Source organism: Onychostruthus taczanowskii, unplaced genomic scaffold, assembly GCF_017590055.1.
Source record: "Onychostruthus taczanowskii isolate IOZ18803 unplaced genomic scaffold, ASM1759005v1 scaffold19, whole genome shotgun sequence".
In the NCBI taxonomy this organism is placed as follows: Eukaryota; Metazoa; Chordata; class Aves; order Passeriformes; family Passeridae; genus Onychostruthus; species Onychostruthus taczanowskii.
Genome location: NW_024499128.1, coordinates 8,116,662 through 8,131,317, shown reverse-complemented (window position 1 = coordinate 8,131,317; position 14,656 = coordinate 8,116,662). Strand labels below are relative to the sequence as shown.

Genomic DNA, 14,656 nt, shown 5'->3' with positions numbered 1-14,656 from the left:
TAAGAGAAATTACTGAGAGCAAATTTCATATGAAATTTGGCAACTTTTAGCGTAAAAACAAAAAAAAAAAAAAAACAAAAAAAAAAACCAAAAAAAAAAACCAAAAAAAAAAACCAAAAAAAAAAACCAAAAAAAAAATTAGAAAGGTAGAATAAACAAGACCAAAGGCTCGATCACTCTTTTTTCAGTTGTGGCATGACACCTGTCCCTTTAGTCATTCTAATTACTTGCTGCATCAGGCTAAAGTATGTGCTGAAGTAGCTCAGAATCACTACAACATGTGAAAAGTTAGGACTGGTTCTTGTTGAACTGCTGCCTATTACCATGGCATATGACTGTGAGGTGGGGCCCACAATCACAGTTGTAAATCAAAGAACAAGTCATAGGTTAGGTTCTGTTTTCCTTAGATATTGTCTCTAAGTTTGTTTTCTGTATGCTGGTCTCGAGTGGCGTTTGGTGAGCTTTCCAACTAGGGGGAAAGTCATGAGTACCTCTTTCCCAGCCTGAAGGCAAGAAAGTGCTAACTCTTAGTCTAGCTCATAATCAATGGATGAAATTCTGGGAGCGTCCTGGTGATAGAATTTCTGTCACTTGAAGATTTCATGTCACATTTTTCCAGGGTTACTTCTTCCCATAGAGAGAAATCAAATAATTTATATGTTTGACTTACTAGCAGGCCACCAAATCTGACTTGGTTTGAGTTTTGAGCAACTCAAGAATTTCTCTTTGGGCCGATACTTGTGCATGCCAGATGTCTCCCAAATTCTTAGACAAAATACACAAAAAAAGGGACACTTGAGTGCGTCAACAGAAAAGAAGTTCACATGTGAAGGCTGGAGTAGTCCCTGAAACCAGTAAATAAGGAGCCAAGTTTGTGACAAATGTTACACACTCATTTTCAGATCAGACCTGGTGTTTTGGCCTCTATGTACTGTCTTTGGTCTTGCATAACGAAGGCAACTGGGTTTACTGTCCAGCTTTGAATTCAGAGTAGCTGTTAAATCAGGTGTGCAAAAAGCAGAAGCACACGGAGATGCAGTTGAGCCTACAGGGCTTGAAATCCCCAGGGATTTTGAAAACATCTTCATTCTTGAAAGTAATCACAAATAAGTAGGAGAAAAACATTTTAAACACTTCTGAAAATCCCACCCTGGTTTAATTGGCAGGTTAAAAAAAGGATCCAGAAGAGATACTACTTATAAGGATAATTCAGTTATAAAGTATATGCTCGTGGAGAAGGCCCATGCTTAAATCTTTCAGCAGTTAATTATCATCTTTACAGACCATAATACTAGAATACTTCACTTATCAATGCATCAGGGCTTGGATGAACTTTGAGACGCATGAAAACAAGACACTCCTTAGGCCTGTGGTAGCTCTGTGTTCTGGTAACTGATCAACCAATTACATAATTGGTCAGGTCTCTGCCTTGCATGAGCAGATACAACTCCATTGACTTCTCTGGAGGTGACAGTTACCTGAGAACTGACCCGAAACTCTTGCCATGAAGCAGATAATGGTTTCATATTTTGCTGTTTAGTGTTGTTGTAAAAATAGACTCATTTCCTGGAGCAGTTAGAACAAGAAAATAGGGAAAAGCAATTTCCCACAGAGACTCATCCACGCTGGAATTCACCGAGGACCCCGGATGTGAACATGTGCTGATAGAAAACATAAAACAGCAACTTTGTTTAGGGAAGCCTCTGACCTGTCAAAAATGCAGAGCATTTTTTACCAGACTTTTCCTTGGCAATTAGTGGGTAGAATTACTCATAGAAATTGTTTTGTTTGCTCACAAGGGGAGAAGTAAGACATAAATTCAAGATAGCCCCTCTGACCACAAGACTTTGTTCACAGAGGGCCTATGGGTGAAGTGCTGTGTGGCCTCAGCTCCCTCTGGGGATGAACTCAAACTTTTAGACCTCAGTGAAGTATGAAGGACTCCTCCAGACTTGCTGGATATCCCTAGATGGAATTTTTTCAGCAGTCTGAGGGATTTGGACATCCACTTTTAATTCATTTTTACATAACTTTCAAGAAACCTTTGTTGGCTTCAGAACATCTCTGTCTTTGTTCTAAAGAGAGACTAATTTTGACCCAACGATGTGACTGTGATTTCTGCCTTCCATCTCTAGGCAGCAGCACTCAAACGTTGGGTTTCAGACATTGCAGATGGGGAGCCCCCTTCACTCCAGCCATGCTTCACCTTTCCTTAGCACTTTGGCTTTACATGCATTTTCTGTATAAAGGTGCTGCTGGTTTAACCTGAAGACCAGGGAAGTTTCAAACGGCCAGATTTCACCTCTGGGCCCTGCTCAACTGATGTTGGAGTCTGTGTGGGGCCAGAGGAGGAGGGAGAGAGGGAGGAGAGATGCTCCAGCACTTCCAGTGTGGGTGAGGGCTGAGGGCTCTGCTTACACGCTTGGAAGTGAGGACATTTTTTGGCCCAAACTTACCCACTGTAAAGCACTCTGCTCAGAGGTCTCCTTGGAGCCAGGAAGCTCCTCAGAAACCTGCCCAAGATCTGAATTCCCCTTGACTGCAAGGGGTTTCCACAGCAAGAGTGACAGAAGCAATTTATCCCACACAGAGTGGTTTCTTCAACAGGCCGCGTAGGAGTTGGGCAGGTTAATGCTCAGCCTGTGTAACTCAGTGATTGCCCCAAATACTGCTTTTAAATCAAAGTTTAACTGCTCTGGGATATGTTTCTTGTGGAGGTGCTTCAGAAGAGCTTGCCTAACAGCTTGTACCCATTTGTTGTGAAGAGCCTCTGGCCTATCCAGAGTGGTTGGGCTTTGCCTGTGTTGCTAACGGGTTTTGGGGCCCTGCAGCTGGGGTTAGTGAGTGCAAATGTTTCCCATTAGCTCCCTGCATACTCTAAATTGTGATTCAGCAAGGGAGACAGTGCAAAACTGAACTTGAGATGTGAGAGATGTTTCTTTGAAGTTACCTGTGCTTAAAGTTAGGCGTGATCTGAGTTGACTTGCTGAGCTGAGGTCTTGAGGAGCACACTGTGCTAACACAGGGCAGTTTAGTCTTTTCCTCTTAAGCATTGTCCAGAGAGATGGGAGTTTCAGAAGGGTCTAGAACCTTTCATTAAACCATTCTATAGGAATGAAGGAGAGCTTTAACTATTCAGTGGTTTTCTACCAGTAAGTTCAGCTACACTGGAGAGCCCAGAGCGAAGCTTGCTCTCTCTGGGCCTTCCCCTTCCTTAGTTTCTTCAGAATGTTTCTTTTCAAAGGCAAGTGGGGAAAAAAAAATCTTTAAATGGGACCTTAAAAAGGTGGGGAATTAAAGCAGATCATATCATCTTGATTCCTTTATCTCACTTAATTAAGGAGAAGTTTGCCAATAGTGATCTGGTATTTCCTAAAACAAGCATATATGAAGAACACTTTGAGGAACTTCAAAAGAATTTTCAGGCTAGATCAGGAAAAGATAAAAACAGAAGTGGAAACTTCTAATACACTTTATATTTCAGTACTTACAGGAAGTACATTGTTGCATAGGATACTAATGAATTCTGCAGGAGGAGGTTTCCAAAAGAAAAATGAAATGGCACTTTCTCTATCTTAGAGAAAAGGTCTGAGGGCTTTTGCAGTTATGACAGATATGCAATGGATATGTATGGTCATATCACCTGGAGAGAGTCTATCTCTGGCAAAAGGCTATTTGGAGTTTCAAGTGTGTACACTATTGAATTTCTGTAGCAACTTCCTGGTCTAGCTGTGAAAAGTGATAAAGGGAATGGTAAAAGTCTATCTTGCTTTCAGTAGCCCTGTTCTACACCCCAGAGGGCAGAAATGCTGCCCTGTGTGTAGCTGGGTGCAGAAAGCTTGGCAGGAACACACTGGAGTGGCTAAGGATGAACCCATAAAGTTGGTGCTGATATTCCCAACCAGGTAGTGAGGCCAGAAGGGTGAAAATAGCAACATGGGTACTCCAATACACCAGTGACACTTGTCTGGAAAAATTATTATTTGACAGAGTCTTAATTAACTCAAGTGAAGTAGTAATTCTAAAATCCCAATTTTGGAATCCCAGAGTAAATGCTCTCAGAAAAGATGTGATACAGGATTGCTTCACATTTGTAAAGCACACAGAAATCACAGGTAACAGTTTTGTACTGTTTGAAGAGTTCTCTGGTGTCAGCAGAGACTGTGGTGCCTTGAGTGTGGAGAGTGCCCCAGGCTCAGCTCAAGTGTTCAAGTCCAGGTATGAACATATTTTAGGCAGCAAGGCATTTCCATCAAGACTGAAGCACATGGACATTTTTTTCTTGTGTACAGGCAAGATATTTAAGAATAGGGTTAGCTGCTCTTTGTATCTTCAGGTCCACAGATCCTTCTAAGCCTGTGGTCACTGGAAGGCTCTCTGACTGAAAATCCAGAGGCCTTTGTCCTTGTGAAAGTTTCTACCCTTGCCTGGAAGTGAGATTTGGACTCCTAAGTTACAAAGATGCTTTTGCAATTTGTCTTTCTGCTGCTTTATAAATCAACCTGCTGGGTCTGAACTGAATGTTTAATAAACAGCTAAAAGACTCTCTGATGGCTTCTTTCTGAGTGTTTCCCTTAGGGAGCCCTTGGGATCACATGGCATCTGCCCTGACCTTAAGGACTTGCTTTCTGGAGGCTTTTTTACAAAGCTAACAAACCTCACATTTTAACTAGCTGTTAAATAAGCCAGTCAGTGGTAACTATTCAGGACAGGGATTAGGAGAGTATTCTTGCTGGCATACAAGATGGCTCTGTCCATGTGCTGGCCAGGGATGAAGGGCTGGAAAACTGTGTGGTGGAAGAGACTATTAATGTGATTTTCCACAACTTTCCTTGCAGCTGCATTTTTGAGAGGAGAGAGAGAGAGATGGCTAGGCTTGCAGTAACATGTTGTGCCGTCATAAATGCTACAGCCACCATCTGTTTCCAGCCCACGACTTGAAAGAAAACTGAGCAGTAATCTCATAATTCACATGAGTGTTTTACACTTGTGAACCCTTCCCAACCTTTGTCTAATAATGAGGGGAGTGCATGGTGCTAAGTTTTGTATTTTTCCTGTACGTATTAGTGTTTATTTGTATGTCTTCTCCTGTTTTGTTGTTTTGTTGGGTTAAAAAAAAAAAAAATTCACTGGGAGGAAAATCAGACCAGTTCCACGGTCAAAAGAAACATAATAAAGGCAAAATCCCAATTCCATTGATCTTGCTGGCAAAATTCTCCAGAAGGAGGTGCATTTAACATTCCTCAGTGTATCTGTTTTAGTTACTTGTTGATGAAAAGAAAGAAAGACATTAGAAAGTGAAGAGACAGGTTGCTGAACTGCCCTTTCCCTGCAGAAGCAGAGCTGCTACAAGAGCTGGACATGTGCATTTTAAACTGAACCATCAGGCAGGATGGTGATGCTAGGTTGGATTTTAATGAAAACAGATTCTTCTGCTAATCTTTGCTTGGGGCTGGCCCTCGGCAGGATTAAGGATCCCACCTGCTGTGCCAAAGACACGCTCAGGTTTGGGGCTGCTGGTGGGTGGGAAGAACACAAACATCTGAGAGTGGCTCTGCTGAGCAATCCCAGTCTGTCCTGGTGCAGTGCCCTCAGGGAAGCCAGAGTTGAGATCATTTAGTTGATGGAAATACTGCTCCCCTCCAGCCAGCAAAGTACGGCTGAGCATCATTAAGGATTTCTTTCTGGCTGCTCTTCAAAACCAAGGGCTGCTCTGTCTCTGGGCCTCCTCTCACCTTTGGACCCAATTTGCACACCTCCTCCTACCACAGCTGAATGAACTCCTGCTCTCCTCTGGCCTTAGGAACAATGGCTTTCATCATCTCTACCAGACTGCAGAGCAGTTTGAGGATGAAAGGGCTTCTCATTTCATATATCCCACTGCTGCTAGAGCTATAAATCATCGATGGACTGAATTTATAGCCAACTGCTACTGCAAGCAAGTGAAATTTATTTTGTGTTGTCATATGTATGGTCAAACTGTCCAAGAAGTTGCCAAACAAAGAACTGAGCTGCTGCTGAGCAACCCATTCAATCTATTCTCATTTTATTTAAAAATAATAAATAACTGTCAATCAAAGGAACTTATTTTGACATGTGCTACCTGCTGGGTGATCTGCAGTATCTCCAGGATGTGTCCATAAGTGGAAGATAGCTGCTAGCTGTTGCCAGGTCCAGCAGATATGACATGAAGTTCCACCAAGAAAATGTTTGTGGGCTCACTAGGGTTGGGGACAGGTTAAGGGCAACCTCCTTTTTTAGCACTAAAAATTAAAAATTAAAAATGTTGCTCCTCTGAGAATGTTTGGTCTGGTAGCCCAGGGGTCGCAGTGACTTCTGCTTGAATCAGTGACAAATCTCCATTGACCTGTACAGAGCAGTGGCCCTTCTTCTGTCTCACAGTTTGCTGACAGGTGGATTGTTGGTGGGTCTCTGGGGTCTGTGCCTGTGCCTATTTGGGTGCCTTGTGATGGCGATGAGCTAAAAATGAGAGAGTAGAAACTCTTCAAGCTGCTGGGGTCTGAATCACATATTTCTGTACGACTTACTTACAGAGCCAACAAGCCTGGGAGGTTATTTTTGTGTTTTACCCAGGCTCATTAATTAGCTGGGGGTGTTGGGAGCTGTCATATTGAGCAGCCTTTCCTTGCTCACTCTTGTTGTCCTGCTGGATTCAATCCTGCAGCCTCCCACCCCACTGTCTGTAGCTTATGGCCACATCTGGAGTGTCTCCCTGCACACGTGCTGGTAGGAGCCTCCTCCCTGCTGGCACACACGTCATGGCTTTTGGGGTCTGTGGAGTTACAGTCATCCTTCCCAACACTTGTTTTTCCATGAGAGGGAAAGAGAGAAGGAGTACTGGAAGGGCAGTGGCAGGGAAGGCCTCTGACATCAAATTCCCAGGAACAGGATTTGCACATTTTATGACTGTTCAGATGGAAATGCAATGGAGCTGAATTATTCCTCCTTAATCCTGCTTTCTCACTTTCCTCCCAGCAGCCTCTTCCCCTGCAGTGTAGGTAACACAGAAGCTTATAAACAAATCCCACCGCGTGAAAAATAGCAAAGGGGGGGAAAAAAAAGGGACCTGGGTTAGGGCTGTGATGGATAGACAGGTGGAAGGCAGGCACCAGAAGGGAGGATGAATGGTAAAAGCCTTTGATGGAAACACTAAAGAGCTATTGAAAATCCAAGGGGTGGGGGGAGGGAGGAGAAAGAATAGCAGGAGGAGGGAAAGCAAGGGAGTCGTGCCCCGTCCCCCCGCCCTCTTTCTCAGGATGTTGAAAGTATTTGTCCTTCGTTACAAAATGATTGAACTGCCGCCAGGCCAGGCCACCCTTCCAGCCATTGCACTGGGAAACTGGCACTTCTGAAAGCCTCGTCGCCTCTCAAATTTTATAGCTTTCCCTTTTTGTGGGAGTTTTTGTGTTGTGCTATTTGCAGGATTGTTTTCAGATTTACCGCCTATCAAAGAAACTATGTTTTGTTTTTGTTGCTCTGACAAACACAGAATCCAGGTAATGAAAAGAAAAATTAAAAAATAAAGGCACATTTTTATCAGAAAACACAGCTGTCTGCCTTTTATTGAGTCAGAATTTCATGCATTTGGTATTCACAGCGTGAATTTGGTTTACTTCTAGTGCTTTTTGAAGGAGAAAATTTCATACTACAAATAGAGCTTCTGCTTTACTAATGTCTCTGTGTGCACAAAAGTGTGCCTGTTCTTCAGAGTCAGAGTAGTGAGGATGACCCTGTTGTATCATAATTAAAATGGATTTTGCATCACGTACATGTAGACAACAGTGGGAAAAAATAATCTTTCCCCTTTTCAGAATGGTTCCTGAAGCTCTGCAATGTCTTTGACCTGCAGGATCTACAGATGGAAAGAGCTGTTGAAGATCTGAGTACGAGACTGTTCCTGCTGCCAGAGGCTGTGTTTGTACCATGTATTTATATGTGTATGTATTTATATAAGCCTGATGCTCGGAAAGGACTGGAGCCATGTGTGTTCTTAATTAGATTTGGAGGTCTGTAGATGCAGCATCCACCCAGATTCTTGTTAATCAGGGGAGGACCCCAGGCTGTGGCGTCTGCCCAGTGCCACTCACATCTCAGACAGGTCAAGGTGATGCCCTGGCCAGGGGGGGACCAGGGCTGGTGCCTGCTCTGTGCGTGGAGTGAGTGCTTGTCCTCCTGTCCCATCTTCTGCGTCACCCTCACTGCAGCCCCAAGGGCACTTTTCAAGTACACAGGGCAGACAGGCAGCTGTCTGTTGCCTCCAGGATTAGATCCTGGGATTAGGTCTCTGATGGGCCATCCCATATAATTAAAATAGTCCTGGAGGAGCAGAAAGGCAATGTGCCACCCATACACAGCTGAATACCAGGGGACTCTGCTTGGTCACAGACCCTCTGCAGCTGAAAGCAAATCTCTCCACTAATATAGTTTACAACAGCAATTTCCACCTAAACATCTCCAGTGCCTGGTTTTATTCATGAGTTTGCAGTGCCCTGAGAGGTACCACTGCCTTTGCCCCCAATTCCAAAAGAGCAGAAAGGGTAAGTGGTTGGCTCAAGGTTAGGTGGGAGTCACTGGAGATGGTGTTCCACACTCCTGCCTTCAAAGGAATTTGCTGTGGTGACCAAAGCAAACAGCCCCTGCTGTTACCACGCTGGACTGTGGCGTGTCACTCGCACTTTGTATCTGAGATGCTGTGTCTGGGTAGGTATCACTGTCCTTGTGAAACCAACTTTTAGTTCTGGAGCGTGGGTGAACACTTGTCATCATGCCAGGATGACACAAAGTCTAGAAATTATGATGGCAATTCAGGTCATGGGATAAAGGGGGAAAAATGCTGTCTCAGAAGTGTCCCCGTCTGGTGTCACTGCTGGTGGTTATTTAAGATGCAGGACATGACTGTGGCAAAGATCAAGTTGTAGCTGATATGAATCATGCCTTGAAATAACACTTTCCTTCTTACATTGTGAAAATTACAGCAGTATGGGAAGTGAGGGAAAATGGGATTTCCCTGGAGGTTGAAGATTTTCCTTTAATCAGCTTTCATAATGTTAATTAAACTTTTGGAACAATGGCTGAGTCCTGGGATCCGCCCGCTCTTGCATAACTATCTCACAATGCTGATTTCACTTTCATGTTTATTTGCCAGCATGATTCCAAGTGAGAGCTGAGCAAGATCTCCACACCAAGGAGCTCCTTGGGGGTTTGGGGGAACTCACCTCCCTCTCTTACCTCTCCTGGGGAAAGAAGGCTCCAGCTCTCCCCTCCCAAGGAGGAGCAGCCTAGAGGGATCAAAGCACTTTGTCTGTCATCATCACCCCATCTGCAAATGGGGCTAATAAAAACTTACTGGTATTTTGAGGCTGGTGCATATAAATATATACCCACCCATATGGAGAAAAGGGTGTGTTTATAGAGATCAGTACATGGATACATCTATTCCGGGTAGGTAAGATGGATTACAGTGCCACTTGTTCCCTGAATTTTTCACTCTTTCTGTAGCATAGTTGCTATGTGCCCATGGGAGCCATAGTCCCTAGTCCTTTCAGTAATGGGCTTAATATAACCTGGTCTCACACCACACACACACAGAGCTCTGGGGAATAGAAAATTTGGGGAATGGTTCACAGGCAGGGCATGACATTGATCACCCCAGCCCCATGGGAATGGGAGCTGTCCTGGGCACATTTCCTGGGCCTCTTGGTGCCTGACTGGGACATCTCTCACGGTGGTCTGAGATGTGTTGGTGAGCCCCAAAGCTGGATTAGTGATGTTTCAGGGTAGCCACCAGCCACACAGGTGCAGGGGGTGCACACACATCCAGAGCCACAGCCTGGCCGCTTTGTTCTTCACATTAGAAAGGACTTGCTTCAAAAATAAGGTATGAAAATGTACAAATGTTGGACACTATCAGGAAAAAAAAAGGAACCTATTATATTTTAGGTCAAAGAGTTATCTAGCTCAAGATTTTTAAATATGTGCAAAATGCAGTTTGTGCAGAGGGGCCATTAATCAGCCTCTGGAAGAACTGCCTTTTCTGCCTATTTTTAAGCTGCAAAGATGAAAACAAAAAGCGGGGAATGCAGGGGCAGGTCCATTTTCCCATTGCAGAGAGCAGGAGGGCACCTCTATCTGTGCAGGCTCCTGCTTCCCTGGCAACATGTTCACATCTCTGCAAAAGCTGTTTAAATACGCCGAGCCACGCAAACTACACGGCACTTTCCCTGTTGACACACGCCTTTGTCTGCTCAGAGGAGGTGCTCTGTAAACACCAGTGCTGGACGGTTTTTATGTGACTTATTCCTGATTCATTTGCTCTAAATTAGTAGCCCCAAGGCACATACCTTTCGTAGAGGCAGGGAAGAGATTGCCTCTTCTCCCCACCTTTGGGAACTTTGACCTGCTGGGATCACAAACTGTAGGAAATCTCAGAGGCGAAGTCCCAGGTACTGCCAGCAGTAAAACCCGGGAGTAAACAGATTAGATGTGTTTGAAAGACATTTCAAGGGAGCTTGGGCTATCTGGCTCAGCTTCCCTACATTACCAGCAAGATTATTTCAAGACTGATTTTGATGGCATGAAGGCTTCTTCCTTAATACAGGAATTGGCTGTGTAATTTCTATATATATACATATATATTTATCTTATTTTCCTCTTTGGCAGTGAGGAATTGAAACTTCTTCTCCCCACCCCTTTGATTAGCACAGGAGTGGCAGGAGGGATTTTTCCTCTCTTAGTCATTCTGGGCAACCTTTGAGCCCAGGTTTTCCACCCTGTTCCCATTAGGAAGCTGCAGAGGCCACACGAGTGAGTTCCTGGCCAGCTGGGAGCCGTCAGCTGCCTTCAAAGCCCTGGCCAGCCCTTCTGTGATAAATCCATGGTGAGGTGTGTAATGCACATGGTATCAGCCCTGTATCCCACACAGTTCCTGTCCCAACAGGGATGAAAGCTTTTTTGAGAACTCGAGTACAAAAGGGGAAAACCTGTTTCTTGGACTTTTGAGTCAGTTTATGGAGCAGTCAAGAGTGTTAGGGTTGGGTCTTGCTTGGTTTTAACAGAAGGCTGCTGGTTGTAGGTTTTACCAGCCTCTCACAGGAGTGAGGCGAGAAAGCCCTAAAAACTGAACTGGTCCTTCCCAAATCCTCCCTTGAAGATGGCAAAGTACATTGTTGATTTGCACAAAAAAGAAATGCAGAATCCACTCTAGACATTTTGTTCTGAGACAAATGAAGATTTTGTTTTTGTTTTGTGATTCTGGCTTTGGCATCACCTTTCCAGTTCTCTTTTGTTTGGTCTCTCAGTGATTCATCTCTCCATTTCACTTCTCTTTTGTTTGTTCCATAATTGCTGGCTTAACCTGGAGGCATGAGGCTTCCTTGTGGAAACATCACCAGGCTGTCAGTCAGCCACGGAGAGGTGGTACAGCTGGTACAGTCCTTCCTCCCTCTCAGGAGTGAGTGAATCATCCCTTGAATATGCAATATCATCCAGGACAGAAGCCAGGATTCTCAACAGGCACATGAATTTGAGCATCTCTGGAAACATTATTTCCACATTTTGGGCAGACTAAGAGACAGTAAGTAAATAAGCAAGCTATGGCATTTGCAATCTCTTGTAGTTTTATTTAAAGTGACTGCCTGTGCTCAAAATGCTTGTGTGGGTATTAAAAACACAGAGAGAAAAGTGTGTATCCTTGATCTGATACTGCCCAAGGCAGCTTCAGGGTATGGCCCATTTAATGCCATTGAGCAGTCCATTGAACAGTTAAGAACCCACCAAAAACAGTAACTGCCTGCTTTCCTCATGAACACCCACAAGAACCAACACATCCAAACCCTCTGTGTTGCTGGCCTCTGGATTTCTCCTTTGGAACTGTGTCCATGCTCCTGCAGGGAGTTATTCCCCACTGCCCTCGCTCAGAAGCAGGGAAAGGCACATGGGCTCCTTCCCTCAGCTGGGATCTTGTTCAAAGTATCTCCCCTCCAAGGAAAAGACCAATTTCCCATGTTTTCCTGGGCTGTAGGGGGGATGTAGCCAGAGAATCAGGGAATATTCACTGCATCAGCAGGTACTCCATGACACAGCATTTCACAGGATCAACTGGTTTTCCTGAGCTCTCATGTGCTGTGCTCATGAATGCAATAAAAGTGCCCTGAACATACAATGAGATTTCACTGCTGAATGTGTGAGAGATGCAGTGGGAAAAGAACACTGCTCTGACTGAGCTGGGAAGCACTGGCCAGGAGAGCTGTGATACAGTTTTCTCTACTCTTATTAATACCAGGAGCCAAGACTTTTTCTGCTTTACTTTTGTGCCAAGGTCGTAGCTATGTGTTAACCTTCATCAGTCCTTCTGATGATAACAGTGAAAGCAAAATACCATTAAAATTATCTTCCTATATGTTTAAACCACTCTGGCACTTCTCCAGGCAGTGTTTGTGCCCCTGTTTATGCCGCAGACCCTGGTGACCCTGGAATACTTTTATTTACGACAGCATAAGCATCATTTCCATGGCAACATGCTTTTCAAGCTGCAGATTGGGGATTGCAATTTCCTGAGCAATAGAAGAAGCAATGGTGGATTTTTTTTTTCTTCCTAATCAGCTAGTAGCAACTTTCATGTGCAAAACAACCAGCCACGACAAATCAGTTAAAAGCTACATTATCATCAAGGCAATTTGAAAGCTCAGCATGGTTAGCCTAAAAATAAAAGAGAGTTAAATCCAGTTGTTTAATGGAAATAGAGATGGTGAGATGATATCCTCACTGCTGCTCTGGTAAATTGCCTTCAATGTGCTCTGCAATGCTGCCTAATGAGGAGCAGAGCAGTTCCCTTCACTGCAGTGACACATTATTTACAGGAAGACTAGGACAGTTATAATCCTATATGGCTTCAGACAATGCTTTCCCATATTGGAGGACATGACAAAGCCTGTTTGAAAACAGTCCAAACGATCAACAAAGGAATGTTACTAACAGGGATGTTGGTTAGCAGCTCTTGTGAAACTGCCCTTGGTGCTCTCTGCCTTCAGAGAGCACTGGGGTGGAGCTGCTCCCCGGGGTGGGACAGCCTCCTGTGCACACAGAGGTGCCAGCACAGCCCTGGGGACACAGACACAGAATTGAGATGGGGAAACATCACTCAGCAGTGCCACTGTGCTGCTTCCCTCCCCAAAATGAGTCTTCAACAGCAGTTTAGGGTCACCACTCCACCAACAGGATCACTGTGGGGCGGAAAGATGCAATGATGTGCCCAAGGCCGCTGTGGCTGACAGTCAGAGGTGCTCCCTGGTGTCCAGGACACCATCCTGTCTACCAGGGGCTGTGAGCCATCCATCAGAGTAGGGTGTTTGAAGGCTGGATCTGTGCCCTGCTCAGCCAGCTTGGTGCCCAGCACCACTGGGACCATCACTGCTCGCTGGAGATCAGCACTTTTCACAGCTGCTCTTCTCACCATCTCTCGCTGGCAGAAAATTGGCACTAAGAATACTGCCTTAAGGAATTCAGAAAAAGGTGAGGATTTCTTTCTTGGTAGATTGACCTTGAGAGCAAAGAAATCTCACTTCCTATCCAGGCAGGCAGTGATGCTGACCAGGCCAGGCCCAGGGAACTGGTGTGTCAGGATGGGTGTATTTAGCAACACTGCTTCACACCTCTCTGTATTATCAGTTACTCATGTCTTTGAGTTCCAAGTTAGACCTTAATGGTGACACTACAGTTATCAGAGACAAATTTCTAAGTCATAGTACAAATCTTTTCAGAGAAAATAAGTGCTGCTGCTGGTCCCACCCACCAGAATTATTTGAGGTGACAGGTAAATAAATATTAAACTACATTCTGTAATGGTAAAAGTACACTCTACTTGCTAAAAACCACGTCCACACTGATTTGTCCTGGGCCTCCAATAGTTCTGGGGCAAAAGTTCCACTGGTTTTGAAAGCAGTGGGACAGCAGAGGTGCCTCCAGGGGATCCCCACATGTTGTGAGGTACAGCTGGCCATTACCTCTCCTGGAGGAAGCTGAGGAGATGCTGCTTTCAAACCCCAGCTTTTCCAAGAAAAAGTGAAGTGTTCTGGGGTATGAGCTATTGGACCAGCCCACTGCAGAGCTCAATGTCAAAAGCTTCCAGGACATCAGGGTCTGCAAGGATCCCTGGACTAGGCAACATTTAAAGGTTCCTTTTGACCCAAACTGTTCTGTGATTCTGTGACTCAAGCCACTGCACACTGACGTGCAATACCAGCCGCAGCATCCCAGCACCCTCCTCCCTTTGAAGTCAGTTGTCAGACCTGATTTGGAGTCTAGGCACCTGGGATAGGAACCCAGGCAGCCCCTAAGCACGTTCTGCCCCAGGGAGAGTGCTCACCCTCGTGCTGGCTGGCGATGGGAGAGCAGGAAGGGTTTGCAGCCTGCTCTCATGGTTTAGACTTGAACTTGGAACTGTTTGTTTTTGCTACGCCACCCCTTCCGCCCTAGTTAATAGTCAACTTTGAAACCCAGCTTTATGTCCGTGTTTGATTTACATTTCAAATGCAGGGCCAGCAGGGCAGGCTGTCTAAATCACTTGTCAGCACAGGGGAAGGAGGTGACACAGTGGGAGGAAAAAGTGAGATGGGGCTATGGCCCAGTATAAACGTTC

General features: G+C 44.9%; 1 protein-coding gene across 5 annotated transcripts in view; it reads left to right on the top strand.

Moving 5' to 3' along the window:
- PDGFA (platelet derived growth factor subunit A) overlaps positions 1–8,935 on the top strand; it is a 36,039-nt gene extending 27,104 nt beyond the window's left edge. For 2 of the 5 annotated variants that reach the window (XR_005952453.1, XM_041401773.1), the window contains one exon: positions 7,871–7,989. Coding sequence is in view for 1 of the 5 variants with exons in the window: in XM_041401772.1 (XP_041257706.1) it covers positions 7,833–8,035 (203 nt within the window). In the remaining 4 variants the exon portion in view is untranslated. Of the gene's footprint in view, positions 1–7,832 lie in introns of all 5 variants that reach the window. The other 3 variants (XR_005952454.1, XM_041401774.1, XM_041401772.1) reach the window with 2 other exon arrangements.
- The last annotated feature ends 5,721 nt before the right edge of the window (positions 8,936–14,656 follow it).